Here is a 24,899-nt window from a genome sequence, read left to right as displayed (position 1 = left end):
ACCTCACGCTTGCTGCTATGAGTCATTCATGGCGGCTCTACGAGCACCAGCAGCATCACCATGGCAAGGCCTTTCCCAGTCTCTCCAGTTTAAACACGCAGAATAAAGTTCTGCTCATTCCAAGCACACAAAAAGCAAGGACGAGTCCAGCAAGAACTGTCACTTGATCGGAGACACCTCACTCCAGCCAAGTATTTTGTTACAATTCCAAGACTCCTGCTCTGCATGGAGATTAAATGCAAATTCCCGTTTCCCATTTAAGCCTGACCCTTGCCGTCCTGTAATGGGCTACTTTAATTAATATTCCTCCTGCCTCTACTCAGTGTAGCTTTCAACACTGTAGGTCACTGCATGGTCTGCGTCTGCTTCCAGCAGTCACACTGACATTCACAGTTGCCCCATCATGATTGTACCCCTTTCTACCAAACCTTCCCCAAGTCACCAGTGCCACTACAGCTATGCTGTACCACCAAGTTTTGGGTCTCGGATTTCCCCCCCATGTGGGTCCACCTGCTATTGTTTAGGTAAGGGCATAAAATTGATGAAAGACCAACCCTCATGTCCACACAAAAGTGTAATCCTGCAGAAGACCAAACTGGTCTGCAGGAGTTCCTGCACATCAGCTCACGATCTCGATCTTGAACCATTATCAGTTCAAAGCTGATGATATGTGACCGACCACATATTTTAGTCTCCTTAGAAAGAACTCTTCTGAAACCTCCTCTCCTTGACCAGATTACATAAATGTGAGTCTTTACATCAGTTTTATGCAGTGAAACATGCTAAAGATTGAAGTGCTTTAAGAGAATCATCTTAAAGCAGAGCTACTTCTCCTGTAGCACCCTCTTCAAACACCTTCCTCCTCTTTGTCTTCATGCTCTGAGCGAGCTGCTCTTACATCTCCATCTGTGCTCCCAGCCCAAGTGTGCTGAAGAGTCTAAGACTCCATAACGTTGACATTGCATGCATTTCATGTTAACCCTGCTCAGAAGGGTTTCATGTGTGCCTGCAATACACGATGTAAGGCATGTTCATTGCATATATACTGGTGTTCCTATATGTGGGAATGCACACAACTGCTGAAAATCTGTCACATGGCTGCTTGGAATATGGCTTAAAAAAAGCATCTTAACACAAATGTCACAAACAACTAGCAACCCTGCAAAGCTCTTGCAAATATACAGATAACAGAGAACTCTGGTGACTAGACTTAAAATTCTCATTTGGGGAGATTTAAGAACTTGTTTCTAACATGAAAACTGACAAACTCATTTTCCCTGAAGGAGAGAACACTGATAATCTTTGTAAGAAAAGTTATTTTTAAAAGGCGGCCTGAAATACAGGAAAACAGCTGTTTTTCTCAGCAGAGGACAGTGGAAAGCAGAGACTAGGACATGATACAAAAGAAGGTGCAAAAAGTTATCATTAAACAAGCACGTGAGCCCATATTCTGTTTCCAAAACTTACTTGGTTTGTGGCATAAGCAAATCACTTTCATTTCCCACATTTCAATACAATACCAATTCTATCTGTAGATAAAATGAGCCCTGGATCTTCTGCAAGCCTACACTTTGCCTCAACGAACAACTCGGATCACAACTCAATTCCATTCCCTTCCCCGAACTCCCTTCTCCTCACCTACCGTCTGTCCTCACAACATGTAGGAGACTCTGGTCCTCAGTATTGTCTCAAGAGCTTGCCAGCGCTCCTCCGCAGGCAGCTTTGAGACGGTAAAATCCAGGAGAAAACCAGGAAGGAAATCCCCATGGAAGCAGGAGGACCTGAGAACACACCAGCCCTACAAGGTCCCGCCAAAGCTCCTCTCACCCAGCTTCTCCTCTCTTACAACAATCTCTTATCCCAGGAGAAGCGGCTCGGCTGAAGGTGTCAGTAGTGTATTTACTCCTCAAACACCTCCACGAAAAGGCACCACTGGATAAGAATGCTGCCTATCAAAACCCAACAAGGTGTATTTTACCCCATTTTGGATGCTTTAAAGTCCACTTTCGGATAGTAGCCACGCAAGGTAGGATCAGAGTCATGTTGGAGAGTAACAAGAAATATTGGGCAATTTAATTTATCCTCCTGTGCAGGGCACGGTTCTGGGAGGGAGAGCGAAGCGGTTACAGGATGCAAAGAGCACTCAGACTCAGCCCAGACAGCCTGGAGTGTGTTTTATGACTGAGTTATAAACCCCTGAAATCCAGCTTTTATAATGAAAATGCTGACACAGTCTTCAGCATAGTGACAGCAATGTCATTGGTTTAAATTGAACTTGCTTTGTCAACCCAGGAGCACTTAAATAAAACATCTAAAAAACTTCATGAAAACACACAAACTATTTGTGATGAAACGCTTTTGAACAGCTCTACAGATTATGTATTAAATTTCATTCACTTCAGAAAATCCTGAGGAAAGAAATGCAAACTCCAAAAAAGTGAAAGAATAATAATAAAAAAAGCTAGCAGCATTTCTTCTTTTTTTTTTTTTTAAATTTTTAGTTTATTTTGTATTTTTGGCAAAGGGAAGACTGAGCATCCTCATATACCTCGCACTTCAAAAGGAGTAGGAATGCTCGCCGTCTCTCAAAACTTAGGTGGTACTTTTGATACTCTGATACTTTTCACACTCTGCCAGCAAGCTTCTGGGGGGCAATTTTCTTAACCTTCAAAAATAACAGTTTAGTTTCTCATTACACATAGCTTTTTTCCAGCAAAGAAATTCAAGACATTTTAAAGGCTCAGAAGAATAAATGAGAAGATTTACTTAGCTGCAATTTTATATTATCATACATCAGAACAGCCCTTGCTAACATGGTCCCACATGCCATTTCTCTTAGATTAACACACTAGAACTGCGCTAGCTTGAAGTTGTAGGGATTGGAGTATTACGCTACTAAGTGGGGATGATTTTAAAATCCTACCGCAGATGCTAACTTCCCTTTTTAACAGTTCCATCAGCAAGAGGCTGGGAGTCTCCACTAGCAATCCCCATGTCAATACAGTGTTACTTTAATGACAGTGACCTTGTGTGGCTCTTTGAGCATCTTCTTCACCTTTTTTGAGACATTTTTCTAAGCCACTGTCCTTGCTTTCATCATTTAACACATCACTCAAACCACTTCAATAAAACAGCGATCATGTTGAAGAGAGGTCTCAGAGGACCAGATGACATACCAATTAACAAAGCACACAGAACCAAATTGGTTTTTGTACATCTGGTTCGGAAGACATTCGTGGAAAGTGAAAAAGAAGAAAGAAAAGTTAAGAAGGTTTAAAAGAGGAGAGTAAATGCAAAAGACAGGAGTTTTCCTAATGTTGGCTAATATAATATGAAATTCATCCTTCAAATTCATGACCAGACAAGTTACCATCTAATAATCCCAAACTAAACTCCAAATATCCTGGTCGACACGGTAAATCATTGGCTTGTTGCTGCACATCAAAATACATTTTTCTATTCAGCAAAGGAACTAGTAAATGCTTGCTCGACAGGACTCTGCATTTATATCACTTATTCCACCCTGAATCAGGAAAAAGACCAGAGTCAAGTCCTAACATAATACAACCTCGTTTTAGCCCTTTGTTGCCTGGATTAATTTACAGACCGCATGAGTACGTTCTGTATCTCTCCCAAAATTGTTGAGGGCTCTCCAGCATCACAAACCATTAAAATGTGCAGTAAAACAAATGAAGAGAACTGCATCCCCTGTGACACGTTAAAGTGTGTCATTATTGTAATTCAGAGGTAGCTTCAGTCAGACTCCGGAAAAGATTTACAAGATCTGAATGCAATGATTCAGCAGTAAGTATTTTAATTTTGGTTAAAACTGAGTCAGTAAGGAATTTATTATTTGAAAGCCTAACACTAGTCTCGGTTAATTTTCAGGCTACAAAATGTGAAATTTGCCTAGATGCAGAGGGTGAGCACCAAGAGGACTTAACTTCTATCTAATCTTCTGCTAAACACCAGTTGCACTTCACCAAAAGGTATATTCAGCTTCACCTTAATGATACTATATTATACCAGAAGGGAAGGGCACCTATATTTTTTAGTTAATCGTATCATGCCTTCATCAGGCTGTGCAAGAAAGATGATGCAAGTCATCGATGGTTTGAATGAACTGTTCTTATGGGAAGAAACAACTACTCCCAGCAGGGAGAAGTTCTTCCATGGGACCGTCCTTCAGCTGAAAAACTCTCCTGAGAGCTTATTGCTCGAGCCGTTGAGGCTACAAGGGTTTCCAGCTGTAGCTCACTTGTTTGTGGCTATGTGAACGTTCCCTCCTGCCACCACCAGACCAGACCTACCTGTCCCTTGTCCCAGGCCAGACCAAGCCAGATCTGATTTTACTGGTCAAGACATTATCATAACACGGGCATTTCTACTCAACTTATACGCTCTAGCTTCTCTTTCCCTTAAACAATAATCTATTTTTATAAAGCAAATGAAATTTATGTTTCTTAACACATCTGACGAGCCCTAAGCTGAAAAAACCCAACCTTTTTCCTGAATCAAAACTTGTTCTGACTAAACCTGCAGAAAGCCAGTTACTCCCGAATGACTGCATTTACAGCCACATTCTCTTTGAACTGCTTCATTTTGATAAGACTTTCTCCTGCTTGAAAGTATGGTTGTGAGAAAGCTTTCTAAAAGCCCTTGTGAGCACTTAAATTCAAACGCTTTATTTAATCACACAGGGAGAGACTCCAACCATCGTCCAAATATTTCTGCAAAGATTTTGCAAGGCCATTAACCAGCTCAAACCTTGAATCTGCATAATGCTATTTTAACCCTAATAATAGCCCACTCTATCCTGGCCTGTGAAGATGCAATACAGAAATACCGTCGTCTTCAGTCCCAGAGGTGTTGAGAGGATGCAGAGGCATCCACGTACCAGACCCTACATCGTACTCCCATACGGAGTTTTATTAGAAGGTTTAAGACTGTTGCATGGTTTGTACAGAGGCTCTGCATATCTGAACGCAGAAAGAATGAACCCATTCTAAATACAGCCAAGAAATTTAGCAATAGTTAAAAGCATGCATATATAAAAGAGTATCCAAAGACTACACTAAAATATTTTGATGTTAGACTTCATTTGATTCTCGCAACGTGCACACGAAAATGATAGATATTGCATACCTCCATGAAGGAAATCCCTAGACTCCAAACGTCCGAATGAATTCCATACTGTTCTCCTGAAATCCGCTCAGGCTGCAAAGAGATGGAAAGAAACATCTTCTTGAGCCTAGCAAACAAACATACGTACTTACCCCACAAAAGCTAGCCCAGGGCAAACAAATCAACTGAGGAAACGCAAAGAAGCTTAAAGCTCACCAGCTAACCTGGCAGAGAGCAAATCCACTCTTCAAATGCAACTTATTTATTTTTCCCTCTTCTGCAAGAGCAAAGGACTTGGTTACCCTCAGGCTTGTGGCCGTTCATTGCTATGCACCTTGTAAAGTTGGCCTTGGCATTTGTCTTTGGGTTGGTTTATCCAACGAAAAAGCCAATGGCTTGCACACGCGCAGCGCAAGGTCAAGTTGTGAGAGTCCAATGGTACCCACGTCTACTGCTAAGCCCTGGCACGGCAGCGAGGGACGCTAGGAAAACAGACTCCTAATGTTGAGTCAAGGGGTTGGGGAGTAACTACGGTTTAAAAAGCAGAGTTATTGAAGCCAAAAGAATCAATGAAGTCACATGCCGGCAATTTTATTTTATATACTTTTTAATTTCATTTTTGACCTATAGAAAAAAAAAGTCTTCACTCGAAACTACTAATAGCAAGTTTAATGCCTCATGAAATAGAATGCTGTAAAATACAACTGCTAGTTTTTACTTGAAAGCTACAATTTAAGCATTTCCAAGGTCAAGTACAGCATGAAATGTAACAATAAAAGGCTCCATGAGACTTCTCTCCCCACTGTGCTGTTAATGCACCTGTCTAGCCCAACCACCTACAAAGCACCGGCTGTATTTTCAGTCTTTAATAATCCAGAGACCTTTTTTAGAAAACAAACTCCCAAATTAGTGCCAGTCCAATGTGTTTTCGGATGTTTACTCTGCACTGCTAATCCCAGGTCAAGAGCTTTTATCGCGGCATGAATGTTAAGTAAAAAGCACAGTGCTGCCCACATTATCTTTGAGGATAGCCTTCCGCAACTGCCATAACCTAAAAAAAACCCACCCCAGCGTGTAACTGGAACAAAATCTTTTTGACTGAGCCTCGTTTATTTTGAACTGAAGAGTGATCCAAAAATTTATTTGTTTTCAAAGTTCATTAAGACAAGCCTTCATTAAGTATAGCCAGCCTAGGTCAGCAGATCGTAGAAGCACTTGCAACAGTATTGTATAGGGATATGATTTTTAAGCATCCTTTTATACTGACAATGATCCTCATACAGATGCAGATATGGAATCAAAACGTACGCCACCGCATACATCTGCCTTTATAACGTAACACGGGATCGGCTATCCCGGCCAGGCATGTTTTGTTACCGGCAGATACCGCACATTTTCGTGCAGATGAGACCCTGGCCTTTCCTGAGCCGCCAAATCAGGTCCGTAATTCACACCGAGCAATATTAAATAGTTTACTCTTCCCTTGTAAGAGCTCAAGTTCTAAACAGCAACTTATATTTTGAAATTATGTATTCACACAGCGGCAATTAAATCGTTTGCATGTTTTAAACAAAAAGTCTAGTCACGTGAATTTAAGAGTATGGAAAAGACGATGAAAATAAGAATAACACATGCATAAAATAAAGTGTGCAACGCAGAGATCATCCTAAGGATGCACAGCTCAAAAATATTTTCTCTTAAAAATTTCTACAACTGGTTACTTTTTTCATCATTTTTTTTTTCTCTATAAAGCGGTGATAAAATGATTTTGCAGCAAATGTATTTTTGTTGGAAATTTTAATTTCTCAATCAAAAAGCTTTTTTGCTTGTTCATTTTAAACAGAAACCTCAATTTTTTTAATGGTTTCAAATTCACTCACAGTCTGCCATGTAGGCAAGCCAAAGCTTATGACCCTCTTTATTTTTTGATGACTAGACTATAAATTTGATGAGAACAAATGACTCATTTAGCAAGGAACACAACTTTAAACTTCTCTTTTTCAATTAATAGAGGAATGCATCACATTCATCCATAAACAATAAGAAAAAAGTAATTTATTTAATGTACACCTGGGAAAGAGAACAGTAATCTTGGTTTGTACACTAAAAGCATAATACAATTTAATTCTCAGACCTGCTTAAGACCACTCTAAGAGTAGCAGCTCAGTTGGAAAAGTTGATTAGTTTGAAGCTGTTTATTTGTCTGAATCGCTATATTCCAGTTCTTTTAGAAAATGGAGGCATAGAAATCAGCAGGCTTACTAGCAAAAGCAGTAATATAGAAGACTGGACTTTTTTTCTTTTTTTTTTTTTTGTTTAAAAAATACATTTTTCCGCACATAATATTCTGATGACACAGGATAGCCCAAGTCTTTCTAGGATGGTGACATGAGTGTTTCAGACGCCACATTAATGAGTACACCTTGACTAGAAAAGCACTTAGCAAATAAATGGACACCCTGGTCTGCTTTCTCCTTACAAGAAAGTAAGAAAAAATACCTGAAAGCGATTAAAGGTCATGGATTTCTCTCTCCTCTTTTCTGAGGTTTGAAAAATACAAGTATCAACCACTTTGTACTGTTTACACTTTTTTTTTTAAAAACAAGCTGAACACTTATTTTTTCCTCATTAGTATTACGACATAAGCAGTTTGCTAAAAGACTTTTAATGGCCAAAAATAAAAGACAGCAGTTAATATACCGCTCTAAACTGAAACGTTTAAGTTTTCGCATCTGTTAAATGGAGAACGAAAATTGATCAAATTGATCTAATGGAAAATACAGGCTAACTGTTGTAGTTTACTTTCAGACTGGCTCTCGTCACCACATTAATCTCAACGAGACGAACACCACACGCCAACCGGCAGGTCAGCTAGAACAGCTAAACCCAAACCTCGCATCCCAGCTAACCCCAGCAGCTGATACGTCTTCAGCAATGTGTTACTCTGATCTGAAAATGATGGGAATTTTTGTTTTAACCTACAGAAAATGGACAAAAGTAGTCTCACCATTACAAAATTTATACGGAGAAGTGAAATGCCTTGCTGACTTTGATATTAACATTACACAACATGCAATTTAATGCCCTCGTATTATTAGTCCAAATATTTTTAAGCTTCAAATTTTCATGGCAGCTTCACATGGGAAACACCCACACAAGTGCTTAGGCACCGAGAAGTCCACGAGACGTCTGCACGTGTCTAAATGCTTTGCTGAGCTCCAGGCTCGGAGCAGCGGCTCCCAAGCTGTCGACAGCATCGGACTGTCAGCGGTCTGCAAAGAGCTGCAGGCTACGAGTGGAAAACTGGTTTGGTTGTTGGTTGTTTTTTTTTTTAACGTTGAACCGGCTCTCTTTGTTCCTCCCGGTTGTTACAATGCAGTAAAGGCAACTAAAAATACACGGAAGAAACACTTTTCCGATATTACTCTTCCCTCTTGGCAAGCAGTGCAGTTGTGATGGAGCGGTTAGGTGAGCGCAGGTAGGGAGCGGGTCTGGGAGAGAGTCAAAGGGACTTGTTTCGTGGCACGCGCAATTAAAACACAGCTTACGCTGGGGGTAGGGAGAGATGAAGTTCGAGGATTTAGAATCTATCCTGCATTACACAGAACACGACTGGGAGCAAATACTTCTATTTAAATGTTATTCCTGCATAAATCCACTTACCGCCATATAAGCATTTGTTCCAACATACGTCTTGGCTATAGAATTCACCAGCTATCAGACAAAACAGTCTGTTAGAACAATATAAAGATAATGTGGAAATAAAATGGGCAATTATTCCTCATTTAACCTACAATCATCATTCCTATAAATCAACTAAAAATTATGTAAAAGGGAACAAATTTATCTGCAAAGGCATTAAAAATGATTAAATCTCTCTTTTGTTCGGAATGAGAGTTCCAATTTAAACAAGCACTGCATTACAGTTTATGGCAGATAACCTTAAACAATTCTGTTAAACAGGATGCTTATCGCTTTAGTACCCCAAACTAGTCTGATATAAAAAGTCAATTTGAAGTAGGATTGAACGCACTCATTTTTCAGTCAGCTGGCTCAAGATGTGAATAAAGCCACATTCATCACTTGAATGCAACGAGCACTAAATACGCTGGAGGGACAACAGACTCTGACAACTTATAATACGAGGCTGACCTTCTCTTTGGTCCTCGTGTTTGGCTGAGAGTAAAGGTGCTGAAATTCAAATCAACATCACAGCAAGCTCATGGGTCACTATCAGAGAAGTTCTCCAGGGAGGCCCAAAATGGAAATTAATTAAAATTTGTGCTGCACATTGTAAAAGCCCACCACTATTGTTACTCCCAATATTAATTTTTATTGTGGGCCAGTTGGGCTCCCCAGACACATCTCTCGCTCTGCCCTCCCTTTTGTCTGGCCAAAACACTTTCATATCAAAGCTGCATATCAATGAAGTTTGCTATTCGTAAGTAGTAATTACAATATCAGCAGTTTTTACTGTCATTAAACAATGAACAATCATATTCAGATGAAGAAAAGTCGCCCAGAGATTAAAAATGAATAGGGCTCTCCCAGCAGAGGGGAGCTGCTGTGGGGCGGTTTGTCTGGCAGCCAGGTGATTTTGACGTTAGAAAGAGAGCGGGCAGATATCTACAGGGGGAATTACCTGCGTGCTAACCCCAAAGTCACACAGCTTCACCTGGCCTCGCGTGTTCACCAACATGTTAGACGGCTTCACATCTGTTCGGGGAACAAAACTGGATTTAATCTATATGATCCTATACGTATTGTATAGACAGAGATCGTTACGAATATTGGCGTGAGAGATTTTAAGAGGAAACATTTCAAAGGTACATTTCAAATGCAAACTGGTTTGTAACAGTCAGTAGCACAGATGACATTATAGCTGTACCTCTCAAATACCGATAATCCATGTTACTAAATCACAGAATCATTTAGGCTGGAAAAGACCCTTAAGATCATTGAGTCCCAATCTGCAGGTGATGCCAATCCGGACAGCAAGGGCACTGAAGGACAGGACCTGGAATTCAATGTGATCTTGACAAATTGGAAAATCAGACAGAAAAAATAAAGATGAAATTCCACGGCCACAAGTGGAAGCGCTACATTTAGACAGGGATTTAATCAATTCATAAATACAGGATTAAACAACTGCTGGAGTGTAGGCTGGAGCAGGTCTGCGAAAAAGGTTCTGCAGATTACAGCAAGAAGCAGGAACTGCAGAGAGGGAACAAACCCTGCCACGGGACAATGCAGGAACAAGCCAAAAGCAACGGTGCAAACGGTGAAGCCTGTTTTAGTATCCAGGGCTGACCTTTTAAGGTCCAGCCCCACGACTTCGTACTCCAACGCTGCAATTAACCCTGCCTCCCTCTTCTCCAACAGCCCTCGCTTAATTCCATGTAGTGAGCAGCGCAGAATTTAATATTCCGGAAAAATTACAGCATATCCCATACAAACGCCTACATAGAGGACCACAGACAAAACACAAACACACAAGCACGTTCAATCCTCCTCCTGCTACAAGAACACATACAGTGCAGCTTTGCTCTTGTGCAAACCACTATTCCCAGCTACCGGCTTTGGATTCAGAGCTTTTGCAGAGGTTAACTGCCAGCAACACCTTAAAACGATCGCTAATCCTGCTCCGGCAAATAAAACATCAACGTACATAGTAAAGGCAGATCGTCAGTGCAAAGATCTTAATGCTGACCCCCTCCGATGTCAAAAGAAGTCGCATACTGTAAAACTGACGTGCGAATAAACTGCTGAACATCCTGACTGTAGCACAGGAAACATTTGAGCATCCTTCTGTTCCCGGGATGCCAGTCGGAAAGCATAATGTGCGCGTTATGGCTGGGCTTAAACGTGGGAAGCTTACAGCACGGTGGCTTTGCCTAATCACTGCTTTCTTCTGTCAAAATGGATTAAAAGCAATAGCTTGTATCTTTGCCTTCTTTAAAAGTGAACACTAGTTGGGTGCAGATGGATGAAACCCAACTAGAAAAGAACCTAATTTTGTTTATCATTAAGTTTGCCTTTGTTTAGCAGATGTTTTCTGGTACCACAGTAGCTTGCTTAATTTGTCTCTGTAATGTAGAAATGTATAACCTCAATTAACAAACTGATTAAATGCTTTCCTATATTTGAGCTAAAAATCCAGTGTAAAAAGGGGGAGCACGCAATAGTACGTTACATAGCTTAAGCAGATCAATACTTTTCAAGTTGGGTATCAATACCGCTGGTACGTTCTGCAATTTCCCCCCAAAGCCAAAGGAAAAATCAGTCACAAGTGTCTCCATCACGTTACAGCATCGACAGACTCAGCTTGTGTATCCCGATCTCCATTTCGTCGCTAGGAATTCAATCCGTATGCTGCATTTTTGATGGATCTTTACCTATTCCCCTGCCTCAGGTCACGAGATGAAACACTGCCACAGAGCAATCCACGCAGCCACAAAATCTCCCATACGCTTCCCACCAACATTTTAGGACTACGTTTTCTAACTCAAACTTCAGGGAGACTCAGAGATTTGCCTGTGTTCCCGCTACGCGGCACACTCCTCCCCGGTGTCGAGGGACTTTGCTAAATCTAACAAGACACGCCGAGTACATCGGCAGGCTCTATCCCGAATCCCGTGAAGAACAGTAAGTTGCACAGTAATCCTGGTTAACCTTCTTTCTAAAAATATGGCAGCCAACAGAGCTCCCTCGTTACCAGGCTTGTGCCGAGTTCTAATGAACTAAATGGCAGATGCAATTACACGTAAAGAAAATACTGACATTCTGCACCACGAATCCAGCTGTTTACAGTGCTAACACTTTGAAAAGAAAACTACAGTATAACAAGAGCCCCTTGCTTTTAATTGTGAAGGATATAACAAAAATAATTAATAACCAAATGGACAAGAGAAATATTTTGGTGCAGTACGGCTGGAAATAGGTTTGCGGGATCAAGACCGGATCAACTGCATTATTTTTTAACAATGCAAAAATTCTTTCACCCCGAGTGAGGGGTCTGGGAAGGCAGAAGGAAGAACGGTCCCCTGTCCCACCAGGGCTGCCCAGCTCCCACCAAGGAAGAGCCAAGGCTCTACCCAACCATCACCTTGTGTCACTGGGGATCTGCGGACCCCACCTCCCCTTCCCCGCTACCATGTGGGATGTGACGGTAAGTCGACGTAATTAAAAAACCGCATCTGTTATTCATTAAGCGTCACGTGATCCCCAAATCCTTCCACAAACAAAACTAAAGAAAATCCTAAAAGGAAAAAAAATAGCCGTCGGGGATCAGCCCATTAGGGGAGGGAAGCCTGCGCAGGTTGGGGACTCTACCGAGCAAGCTGCAGCCAAACAAGCACTGCCAAGAACAAATACTATCTGTCTTTGCAGTAGAATTTAAATAGCACTGAAAACAGGGGATTTAAGCAAATATTTGCTATGAATTCCAATGGCTGCGTTGGTTTCCTCAAGAAAAAAGGAAGTGACAATCCCAGACAAAAAGGTTACTTCACAAAATATCTCATATTGAAAGTGGGGAGAAAAATCCCCCGATCTGTAAATTAGCCTATTGGTTTCATAAACCACTTCAGTTAATGGGTTAAACATTTTTTTGTTTTTGGAAAACAAATGTGCATAAATAATGTTCTGCACCATCTGCTTGTGATTAATATTACTGTTTAGAAGTGAAAGAATTTAAACAAGAGCCAAAAGGGGTCATTATGCTCCCATTACCAGTGCTTGCTTAATACAAATGATTTCTATGAAGCATCATTATAGAGGATGAACAAGTCCTCTTTATGATATATCTGCCTAAGTTGTTTCACCTCTCTGCAAATAAATGGGACCTCCAAGCTCTTACTTACCAGTAAACAGAACTGTCAGAGGTTCAGCTTTTTGCACACCAAACATTTCAGTCATTTTCTTTTATTGAAAAGCAAACAGATTAATGATTGTGGGGAGAAAAAAAAAAAAACCAACAAGCCAGATTTTTAAAAGCTGTCTCTTGACTTTTTCTGTCTTTTAAAAATACAAACCCGCAATATGCCAGGTTCAAGGGAGACGAGAGATACAAAAGCACAATTTTAGCTGCAGACAGCTCACAGAACGTTACTGTTAAAGTGAAGCTGCTGGAAGAATGAAAATATTTTCTTGCCATAACGACCTCATCGGCATGCTATTTGCAGAGGCCAGGATTATTTTTTTTAAATAAGCCTAAGCGATCCATGAGTGCGTATGTATGTCCTCAGCTATACAGAGATATACACGTGTATGTATACATACACACACCCTGGTATTTTCGTTTGTGCTTCGTTATATGTGGCACTAACGCTGATTATTTCTCACAAAGCTATAAAGGGGGGGGGGAAGTCAAATACAGCAAACCAGAGTCGCTGCCGAGAGGATGGGAACACTCGGCACCCGGCTCACACCAGCGCCTGTCCCACCAACCAGCACCCCTCCGCTCCCGTTCGCTCAACCTCGCGCACCACAAGCCAGAAAACGCTTCCAGAGACTCCGACGCAAATTTAGAACCCAGTCGGAAACCAAGGTCCGCAAACCCTGCGATACACACCGGCCCCCAGTACGCAGTCAGGCGTACAAATACAGATCAGTACAATTAAACACAAGCGGGTAACATTTATTTCATACGTTTCCTTTAATAAGGAGGTGTGAACAGAAAAACCGTACCAGATAAAATGCATACGGTCTATACTTATTCTTGAACTTAACAGATTTTGGTTTGTCTTTATACAAACTTTGACTTTGTACATGATTAGACTTGTTTAATTGCTAATTCTGTTTTAAATCTAAGTTAATTTCTCATTACCCTTCCATTTCTACTTCTTATCCTCTGGGGAAAAGAGCACACTTATCATTGGGACATTCTCACATCTTCCAAAGAAGTGGTGTAGGTGTTAATCTTATGTTTATGTTTGATGTGGGTGTGATGCCTACGACTACAGCTTTGGGTTTATTAATATGCACGGCTATCACCTCATTAGTTGCAAGGTTTGTTTTGAAGTTAAGCTGTAATATTTGCTGAAATGTCTGATCTGAAATAAAAGACTCGCTCATTGTTTGTTTCCTTCGCTTTAATCCGTGCTCTAGGCACAAACTGTCGGTTGCTGCACCGCATTACACGGCTTCTTCACGATGATCGCTTCTCCACCTTTGTTATCACCGCGGTGGAAATTCTTGACTTCTTAGCCTACGCGAGCTTCCTGCGCGGTCTGCTTTGCATGTGACAGCAAGGAAGTCAGGGTTACATTTTCTTTTGTTTACCTCTGATGCATTAAAACCAGCTGAAGGAGATGACTTTGAGAACGGGCATCTTCCTCGCATTGTATTACTCGGTACCCATTTTTAAGATGGAGAAGTACACACACATTTTTTCCGTATCTTAAAAACGGGCACGGAGTAAGACTGAAAACCAATCCCTTGAGGAAACTCTGCTGAACCCTGGAATGCAAGTTATCCCCTCCATGGCATTTTGCAGTCCTGTTCTCACCTTGGTCAATCCAGCAACAGACCAAGGCCAGAAAAATCTGAAGTGTGATGAAAAATCAGTTTCTGTGCTTTTCTTCAGACCACAGCAAGGACCATACATAATTCATCAAAAACTCAGAGCTGCTCTTCAATCAAGGCAATGAAACCCGTGCGGAAGGGGAGATTGGGTTTTACTGGCAAAGCAAAAATCAGACCCAGGTTCTAAATTTACAGCAGCAGCAGAATAAAATGTTGCAGCTATAGTATTTATGCCTGACCACAATGCTCCCTCCGAATCACACTCGGTAGGTGGCCAGAATTTTAAATGAAAAAAATTAGAAACAAAAAAAATTTCAAATCTGCTTTTTTCTTTTTGGGTGTTACAAAAGAGTGGCAAAGACTGCGTAGCCTCCTCAGAGCGATACCCAGCCAGGGATCTTCCAGCTACCTTTTCTTTTCTATTTATTCTGACAATTGCTGCGGCAGCTCTGGCGTCCAGACTGTTCATCCTCTTGCTGCAAGGGGATGGAGCCGATAAATCTCTGCATCTGGCAACATCCAGGCTAGTAGGTGAAACATTTACACCATCCTCAGAAATGAAGCCTCCTTGGTAACCTGTGTCTGCGCCAAGCTGGGCACGGACTCTGGGTTATTTCTGTTCTTTTAATCCAGCGACAGCCGAGCGTCGAATACACCAGCAGCTTGAGCATTTCGCTCACCCTCTAATCAGGGGTAACAAAGCCAGGTCCTTACTTGATCCCTACTCACTCTTCTGGCCGCAGCCCTCTTTCTCCCACCCAGGAGAGAGCCTGTGCTCTCCCGTCAGCGCAATCTCCCAGGAAGGAGACGCTGCGAGACCGAGGGGGAATTGAAGCCGACGTCCTCTTGCCCGGCGGCTCGTTGGGCCATGCCACAAAGGAAGGATCAATCTCCTCCTCCGCTGCAAACAAACCCTCCACAAAAGCCTGAGGACAGTCTGAGCCTAAGCTCTAAGGAGGGGCAGGACCTCACTACGTCCTGGTAATTAGTGTTTCCTATTAGCTTGTTCTCCCCACTCAGCGCACAGATTTCCGGATGACTCTCCAGAGGTGCCCGACTCCTTGCACGGATCTCACAAGGACGCCGGGCTCCCAACCCAGGCGTTCCTCATCCCCTGCCAGAGCCTCGCACCTCCTTCTCAGCCACTCCAAAACCAGGCACCCCAGAAGAAAAGGGTCTTACCTATTTGGTTTGCAACTTAAAATTTTCTACGTGTCTCTCTACTTTACACTTCTCTTTCAATCACAAATGATGTCGGTTACTGCACGCTCCAACTGTGCACACGGGCTGAGTGAGCAGATGGGTTAAATTAAACAGTATTGTTAGCAACATTAGGAACCAGAGCAGTTACTTTCAGACACTTTAGAAACATTATAAATGTAATGAGTTTCTCTTTTTTGGGGGGGGGTGGGGGGGTGTAGGGGAAAGGGCTTCTTTGTTCTTTAAACAGCATTTTCTGTTGTTTCCAGAACTGACGTTGTTTTTGAAAGTTCTAGTATATCTGAATTAACTTACCACGATAGACACGTTTTTAACAAAATGTACCAACATTAAAAAGCAAGAAATAAATCAGAAGTTAAAAAAAATACAATACAGATTAGCTTCAGGAAGGAGAAGAAACAGCAAAACCAAAAAATGGCTTATGTCCAAGCAGGTTTAAAGTTTCTTGAATTATTCATGATCATGTCAGAGGACAGTGGGCCACAATTTTAGAGATCTGAGACTCGAGGAACGCTTGGGGCTGAAGTACATAAGCAAATTCATTATCTATCTTCTATTTTCAATACTAGTCAAACATCTGATTTTCCTTGCTGCTTTTTCCACTGGGCACCTGTTTGCAATCCTAAGCATCTAAATCTCTATAAAATTCACTTCTCTCTTTAGTCTTTTTCTTTGTAGGGGAGGAGGGGGAGCAATAAAAGAGAAGAGCAGTAAAAATATTTTATCAGAAAATCTGCAAGGCTAATGAGTAAGATTCATTCTGCATTACTCCACCGGAATCAAACCAGATGTTAGTATGGTCTACTGTCTCTGTAGAAAGCGTTGTTAAAATAAAATAATATGGTATTTCATTGGAAAGCAGAAAACATCTGTTACTCACCTCTGTGTAAAATCTTTAGACTCCATAAATAGGTAAGGCCTTTCACAACCTGAATTTAAAAGAAAAGGCAACAACACGTGTTAAAGATTCCTGGTAAGAAACACTACACATCTGGTTAAAGACCCGAGGTCCAACGAAGAATGGAGCCAGGACCACGAGAGGGGCAGACAACGCACCCCTTCCCACGGATCGCAGGGCGCAGATGAGCCCCGGTGCAAACGGGCTGCGGACCGCAGGGCGACAGGTTCTTTAAGAACACATGAATCAACTTCTTCCCAGGATCTGTACGCTGAAGTCAGCTGGGCTTATACTGAATCCCTGTAGGCATTTCAATGTGTTTTTAATTTGTCTCTCTTTGCTGGGGCGTTAAAAACCACGAAAGACAACAATTGCGTAATGATTTGTCTTCCTGCAACAAAAGCAACTCAGTGAAATTAAAGGCCAGAAAATAACAATGTCTCTAATGGGTTCTTCCACTTCAAATTCCCTTTCTTTCCTTTTGGTGCATCTACACTTTTTTCCTCCTTTACTTCCCATGCTTTTATTTATGCAATGCAAATGCTGAACATTTCTTCTTGAACTGTATAAATTGGCTTATTCTTCGTATTACTCATCCTGGACCAAACGCAAGCGCTGCTGTATCCCATAGCCCCAGAAAATACAACTGGGAACCCTCAAAGAGAAGAACCGGGGCAGACTTTGGCCTGCTATTCCAGAATTTGCTCCTTCCACTAGCCAAACTGTTAAAACCAACCTCAAAAACCTGGTAGTCCAGTACTACATTGGCGTGCCTTATGTACTTCCCCAAACGACAACCCGTGACACCTCCTTACGCAGCACACGTACGTACGGCTCTGCCAGATCTGGCAAGATCACCGCTGGATCCGACTGCCGCTCTGTTTATTTTCTATATGCAACATGATTTTAACAGCCCCAAATTAAACAAGATGTTCAATCAACTCCCTAAGAGAGCAGTTGGGTATTGCAAGTTATTCTCTCTGCAGGTTTTGTTTCTGTAAAGTAATTAAGCCCCAATACTTCTTGCATTTTTAACACTCTAATTTTTTTCCCTGGATTTATTTCTTTTACAAGCCCAGAGAACTAACAAGATTGAACAAACATATTTCTACTTCTGCTTACTTTTTACCCAAAGCATCTCTGCTGTCTCAGCCAGCCTTTTTTAATAGAGCAAATCTTTTTTACCAAGTTTCCATCTATGAGATGACATTTCATTCATTTTCCTGAGACACTCTCTTTGTGCATCTCCAGAACAATAAAGCATTTCCGACCTCTGTAAAGTTGTATGAGTTTTTCAGACAAAACAATTACAGTCTTTTCATTGTCCGAGTAGACCGAAATGAAATTACTTCTGTTACAGTGATCAAACAGAAGCGCTAAAAATATTACACAGCCTGAAAGCAGAGAGCATAGCAATTTTCAGCCTTCCTATTGGATTAGAAACTAATTTTAATATTTATTCTGTAACCAAAAACAACGTCAGTGGAATCTTAATGTCTTTTGTAAAGCAACTAATGATTCCGGATCCCCAGTAAATTACTCTAGGTGGGAATGCCACGGTGTTAAACTCACACTCCGTACCCAAGTACCTCCTGGCTCAGATGGTAATTACCTGTAACAAAAGGCCCTACTCAAATTCTGCATGCCCAGCGGTGTGGCCTTGTTCATGTTAGCCTTTCAAAAAGCAAAACAGGGGAATTCTACTTACACAGCATTTTGACACGAGAGAAAAAAAAAAAAAGTATTGATGCAAAAATAAATAAAGGGGTTGCAAAATTTCAGGCTTCCTCCAATGGTAAAAGTGAGTTTGAAAAGAGTAACCTTCTTTGATTACTAAACATAGACTTAGACTACTAAAAATCTTTAAAATTACTATAAAATTGTTTAGTTTATTTTCAAGCATGCATTTATAGAAAAAAGGAATCACTTCCTACGGGGAGGGGAAAAAAAAAAATCAACAGCTGCGAGTTTGAAACATCTTTATTATGGAACACGTGCTGAATAAGCAGTTATAAAAGACGCAGCAATAAACAAATTCTCACATTCAGATTCTCTCAGCATCAGTGTACAAAGGAACGACAAAGTTTTTCCCTTTATCCTGGGCTGCAAATACGCGCACAGGAGCTCCCCAAATGGACTAACCTGGTGTAAAGCGCCGTTATTCACTCACATTTGCCTATCAGGGGAGGACTCAAGTATTAAATATTATTCTAAAATGGTGCTGGAAGAGAGTCGCTTTTGATTGACCATCTAGCAGGAATTATTGGTATTCAGTAAAGTAGGTTTTACAACAATGACTTGACAAAGCCTTGACACAAAAAGTACTTCTACCTGCTGTCAATCACTCACTCTCTTGACAGTTCAAGTGCACATCCTTTCAGGGAGAACTTCAATCAACATTAGCACTCAAAATACAGTGCACAATGTCACTGCTTCAGAAATTGAAGTGAAAATAAATGTGTGAAGTGGCAAGCAAAGGTAGAACAGACTTTACATCGGCAGACGCAAAGAAGTACACATCGGAATGAAAACAGGAGCCACCACAGCAGCACTTTGGGGTTCCCAAGATACACTTTTCCTTTGGAAAAACACACTGGCCCTTCACACAAATAAAGAACACAAGGAAGAAGAGAGATTTCCCCTTCTCGTTGACGCTGTCTCATATAGGCAACCAGGATGAATTCTATGATCAAGTCGGAGGACTTGAGGACCCGCGTCTCAGCAGACTCCACCTCTCTCGTACCACTTTATTCTCTTCCCAAGCCCTGGCAAATACTTTCCTCCTTTAAGCATTTCTTTTCACTGCCTTGCTTTATTTTCAGCACTCCTTCTTTCAGCCTCAAACCTCCCCTCCACCCTTTACTCCTCAAAAAAATAACCAAGAGAGAAGAGTATCGCACTTGGCAATACATTCCTGTCCATCACAATTAATGGTCATCGCTTCTTCAATGGGAAATGGATAACGAGGATGCAGAACACCACTATGGTGTAAAGACTACATATCATAGAATAGAATCAGTGAATCTTTAAGGTTGGAAAAGACCTCTAAGATCATCAAGTCCAACTGTTGACCCAACACCACCATGTCTACTAAACCATGTCCCAAAGTGCCATGTCTACACGGTTTTTGAACGCCTCCAGGGATGGTGACTCCACCGCCTCTCTGGGCAGCCTGTTCCAATGCCTGACCACTCTTTCGGTGAAGCCATTTTTCCTAATGCCTAATCTGAACCTCCCCTGACGCAACCTGAGACGATTTCCTCTTGTCCTTATATTCTACGTGACGCTGTGATATCCAGTTTAATTCCCAGCAGATAAGGGTTCACATCAGAAGAAATACAGTGGCAGTCGCTATCATCAGAAAATGTTTGATTGTCTCAGCAGACAAAACTCTCCTCCGGTTCCTGCCAAATCCTGAGAAAGTCTGATTGGGAGGGAAGTGTACGGGAAAGCAAATATCATTCATGCCCATAAGCAGCACATTGCAGGTAGCTGTTAAGTACTTATAGCAATATTTCGAGGAAACGAGTAGCAACACAGTCCTACCCTTATGGCTACGGAAAGTCAGGGTTGTCAAGAAAGGGATGTCTCTCAGGTAGTTCAGCCCCAGCCTGTGGAGATGAAAGAGTGCAAGGAAACGACCGTGAGCGCAACTCCGTGTTTAACTGAGCAAGCGGAGCGCAGGGGGAATGGGCTCCCTTTGCCGCGTCGTGTTGAACAGACACAGATCTTGGTCTAGACCAGCTGGAATTTCCTCAGCTTTTCGTGCTCACTGCTGTGAGTGGGACAATCTGTTTTAAGGGTTGCCAATTCACTGTTTTTCATGATGATTAAATTCGTGTAACAAGAAAGGAAGCAAGAAATTCATCAAGTCAGAGCGAGAGGAATGCTGGGATGCTGCTAAGTGTCTATACATGCCTGCATCATTTTCCTCTGGAAGTGGTTTCACTTAAAAACTTCTACGAATATAACAAAAGGGTATTCTAATCAACAGATGTGCAGGTCACACATATTATTAAGCAGCTTCAATAGACTAATGCATTGTACATGTCTCGGGAGAATAAAAGACAAATGACTCTGTGTACATGGTGCAAGGCAGGTAGAAAGAAAACACACAGACTGGGGAAAAAAAAAATATTATGGAAGCTCCAGATTTTGTCTACAGAATCCATCCACGCAAGCTCCAGCTTTTGTTTGACATTCTCCTCCTCAGCACGTGAACAGAAATCCACCAGGCTCTGGGTAATCTTCCCAAGCTGTTCGGGGCGGGGGGGATTACGGTGTCTGGGTACGGTACTTGGCAAAAAGGTGCCCCGACCCACAAAACGCGCTGCTGGGCTCTACTGAAGTGTCAGCCACCAAGATGCAGGGCAGCCGTTTGGCAGGACTTAAAGGAGCTGTTCCTGCTGCCACTGAGAAATTAGAGAGAAAACAAAGGCTTTCAGAGCCTCCTTCCAACAAGTCTACTATGGCAAGCGAGTGAAAAACCTGCACCAGAGCAGAGGATGCTGCCAGCGCTGGTTCAGCCTCAGCGCACGCCTTCTGTTCCAGAGAAGCAGGAGGAAGGGGCGAGTTCCTTCCCCGAAGGCACCCGCTGCTTTGCTCACCTCTTTCCTGACCCCCTGCACCGCAGTGGGCACGGTACGGGCTGCTAAAGCAGCAAATAAAATAACTAGAAAAAGTTAGGTATCAGCTCACCGTCCATGTCAGGGAGTCACGCTCACTAACTAACAGATTTGTAAAGAGATGACCCTGCAGGTGAACAAAAAAATATATATATCAAGACATAAAAGATGGGGCTGAAGCATCACCATTACGGATAAGTGAAAAACTGGAAGCGGACATCCGCAGAATACCAAGCCGGGTGGGCTGGGGAGGAAGGGGGAGAGACAAAAGCAAGTGAAGTAAGTTAGTGTGGATGGATGAAGTACACAACCTGAAGTGAGAGAAGGAAAAGAAGGAAAAAAGCATCTGAAGAAATGCTTGAAGGCCCATCCCGGTATTATTACGCTATACGCATCCTATTTAGCGTCAGGAATACGAGGACACCGTGAGCAACTTATCATTCGTTGCTCCATAGGGAAGAAGAGATGAAACGGTTTTACTCTGAACTAAAGGTGAAAAGCATTCAAATTCCATAAGAAACTGCTAGGCTATATAATGAGCAGATTTGAAGCTACTTAGAGGAAACAGCATCAGAGAAGGATGTTCATCACCCTGGGCAGGCCACACAAATTAAGAGAAAGTAGAGCTGTGAATTACAATGAACAGAGACTAAATAGCTGCCTGTGTTGGATTAAAGGATTTAAATTGTCAGCTTGATGTATAATGAATGTGAAAACCCAGCACTTAATTAAATGGCACATGATAGAATAACTGTTATGCTTTAAACTGCTTAAGTTATCAAAGTATTCCTTATATTTAGCAATTGTTTAGTAGTATCGCTCTCCCTTGTGAGATCCACTAAGCCATTGGTCATTTACCCTGTGTGCCGCTGTGGCAAAATATGGAACTTTTTCCTTTTCCTTTTTTTCCCCTTTTTTTTTTTTTTCCCTGTGTTCCGTAATCTGAGTTTTCAATCACGGTTAACGAATTTCTAGCAACGCCAAGTCACGGAAAGCTGCTGAGACACAACAACAGGCTACCGGGTGCTCGAAGGATCCCACTGTCAACACCTTGCTACCAAACTGAGTAGACGTTGGGGACTGATAGCTCTTCCCAGATCACAGCCCATCTCCCTGCTCATCCCCCCCCTAAAATGACTATTAGCCCTTCAGCCGTGACTGCGCACTGTGAAGGGTCCCAGCACAGGGGCGAGGGTCCGGCTCGTGCCAAATAAAAACTTTATCTGCCCTAAGGAGTACGTCCGCCACAGGGGAAGACAGAAAACGCGTTGGGCCGTTGCATTTTGGTAACAGGAACTGACTTGATTTTTCAACCTGGGAAGCAAATCTAATTGAGTTACTTTGTACAGAATGAGGACAGTCAGAATGGAAATTACACAGGAGAATCAGCAGAGGCTGCAGACGAGGGATCACCAGAAGGGCTAGGACAGGGCTTCCGACTCACTTTTTAAAGGATTCATGTAGCACAGAAGGACTTAAAGGCTAAATAAAGGCGATTAAGAGGACTGCTCCATCCTACAAGGGTTGAGACAAAGAAACGGGATCACACAGTTCTCCAGCAAATTCCTTTTTTTTTTTTTTTTATCCTATTCAATTTATCACATCCTTTTACACTTCTTGAGCCTCTGGCAAGTCATGTGTTGGTCATTCAAAAGGAAGGCTTCCTTAACCCCGGCGTCCTTGTGCACACAGGACGGTCAGGAAGAGCATGAGATAGGACAGACCCTCACTTTTACACGGACACAACGAGGACACGGATCCTGGAGCGGAGTCAGTGTCCCAAGGGGACACGGCCACACTCAAATCGGAGATGCGTTACAGGCACAATCAAAAACTCAAAAGACAAAAAGAAAAAGGTACTTACAGCTACTGCTATTCTTCCAAGCACATGTTCTGGAATTTTTCTATAAACGTCCAAAGAACCCCCTGCAGGGACAAACAAAACGTGCTTAGGTAATACAAAATGAAATACTGCCCTAGATTTGAAGTCACAAGGGTTTCCTAGGCCTTGGTTATTAATAAAAACACCAGCAACGATATAACAATAACTGTGTCAGAAATAACTGACCTTAAAAATCTACCAAACTCTGAATAAACACATGAAACAGTAACTCAGGTCTCTTTGCACACACGTTACTTATTTTTGCTTGCAGCATTAATACTAAAACTCCTCTTAGAAAATCTACGGTCTGGCATAACCCTGTCCAGCCAGCATCATACGTTCATGGGGAAGGCGAGAAACCAAAGTCCCCCCAGTCGCCAAGGGACTGGGAAGGATTGTCTCCCTTATCTTCCACACAGGAGATTCACGATCAGTCCAGAGTTCAAAATGTCCCTGGGGTGAAATACAAATTCTTGGGCAAGTAAAGTAAATTTAAAATTGAGAATTAAAAATATCCAGTGGAATGGGAGGAAAAAAAAAAAAAAGGACAAACAAATTACAGGCAGAGCATATTCCACTTAGCTTGCAAGAGCGTGTTGTCCTATTCGAGGCTTGAGGTTCTCAGAAGTGCTCAGCACTGATCTACCTCTGCTCTCAGCGTAGCGTATGGATTTTACTGATGACACCACTGGGAAAAGCGTTAGGCCAATGCTCAGCAATTAAGAAAACTACACCTTGTACTTTGCTTATGGTTCCGTTTTTAAAAGTAAAAGCCATTCATTCCGAAATGCTACAATCCAAACAAGTCACAAGGTCCTTACTCCAGCCTTCCGCCTTAATTACACAATGGTTCTTATTTATGCTATATTCTTATTCTAATGACTGGGGGTTTGTAGTGGTGGTTGTCGGGTTTTCTCCTCATTTTCCTCATTGTCTCTACTGTCAGAAATACAGACGGTGTTTGTCTTCACTACTGTTGCTCTGATTGCAGGTCACTGATACTACCATTCGTTCATTAAGTTTAATCTTTCAACTTTCATTGCCCACGTTGCCTGTATATTACAATGAAGTTCAGTATTAGAAGTAAATGTAAGTACTGTTTAACAGAAATAAGAGGATGCAGCATCACAGATACCTACTGCTCGTCACAAAAGCCAAACAGAAGGCAGGTGGTTCCCGTTAATGCTTATACCTTATTCTTAAATTTTGGACCAAAAAAAAAAAAAAGACATATTTTCATACACCAAACTGCTAAGTCTTGCTATTACAGATGTCACGAGAGGTAGCGCTGTTTGAAAAACGAAGGAAAGGATCTTTTTGCAAACAATCAGGGAAATCTGCCATTTTTCAATGGAGAAAAAATTCCGCAGTGGACAACATTTCCAAACCCAAATATATAATATTAGCTCCCAAATTTACATGTAGACATCTAGGGACAGTCTGATAAAAGCAGCAAGAAGTGCAGCTTAAGGAGAATTTAGCGGGCGTTGAGCAGTTTCAAGGAAAGGAGGCAACAAGTAAGTAAAAGGCAATAGTACAGTTCACCATCTTTATTTACAAGAACATCATCTCTAGTGTAACTATAACAGGGCAGGGATTAGAAAGCCTCATTTCACACCTCAGT

General features: G+C 41.9%; 1 protein-coding gene across 2 annotated transcripts in view; it reads right to left on the bottom strand.

Moving 5' to 3' along the window:
• The window catches only part of MAP2K5 (mitogen-activated protein kinase kinase 5), a 139,228-nt gene that overhangs the window by 59,961 nt on the left and 54,368 nt on the right, over window positions 1-24,899 (bottom strand). For both annotated transcript variants that reach the window (XM_054836851.1, XM_054836852.1), the window contains exons 12-16: window positions 23,258-23,319; window positions 16,751-16,799; window positions 9,767-9,840; window positions 8,788-8,838; window positions 5,146-5,217 (exon numbers count right to left, since the gene is read on the bottom strand). In XM_054836851.1, coding sequence (XP_054692826.1) covers window positions 5,146-5,217; window positions 8,788-8,838; window positions 9,767-9,840; window positions 16,751-16,799; window positions 23,258-23,319 — 308 coding nt within the window. The remainder of the gene's footprint in view (window positions 1-5,145; window positions 5,218-8,787; window positions 8,839-9,766; window positions 9,841-16,750; window positions 16,800-23,257; window positions 23,320-24,899) is intronic.

The sequence above is a fragment of the Grus americana genome, chromosome 10 (assembly GCF_028858705.1).
Source record: "Grus americana isolate bGruAme1 chromosome 10, bGruAme1.mat, whole genome shotgun sequence".
In the NCBI taxonomy this organism is placed as follows: Eukaryota; Metazoa; Chordata; class Aves; order Gruiformes; family Gruidae; genus Grus; species Grus americana.
Note: the sequence above shows the minus strand (reverse complement) of the source record. Positions and strands in the feature narration are given on the sequence as shown.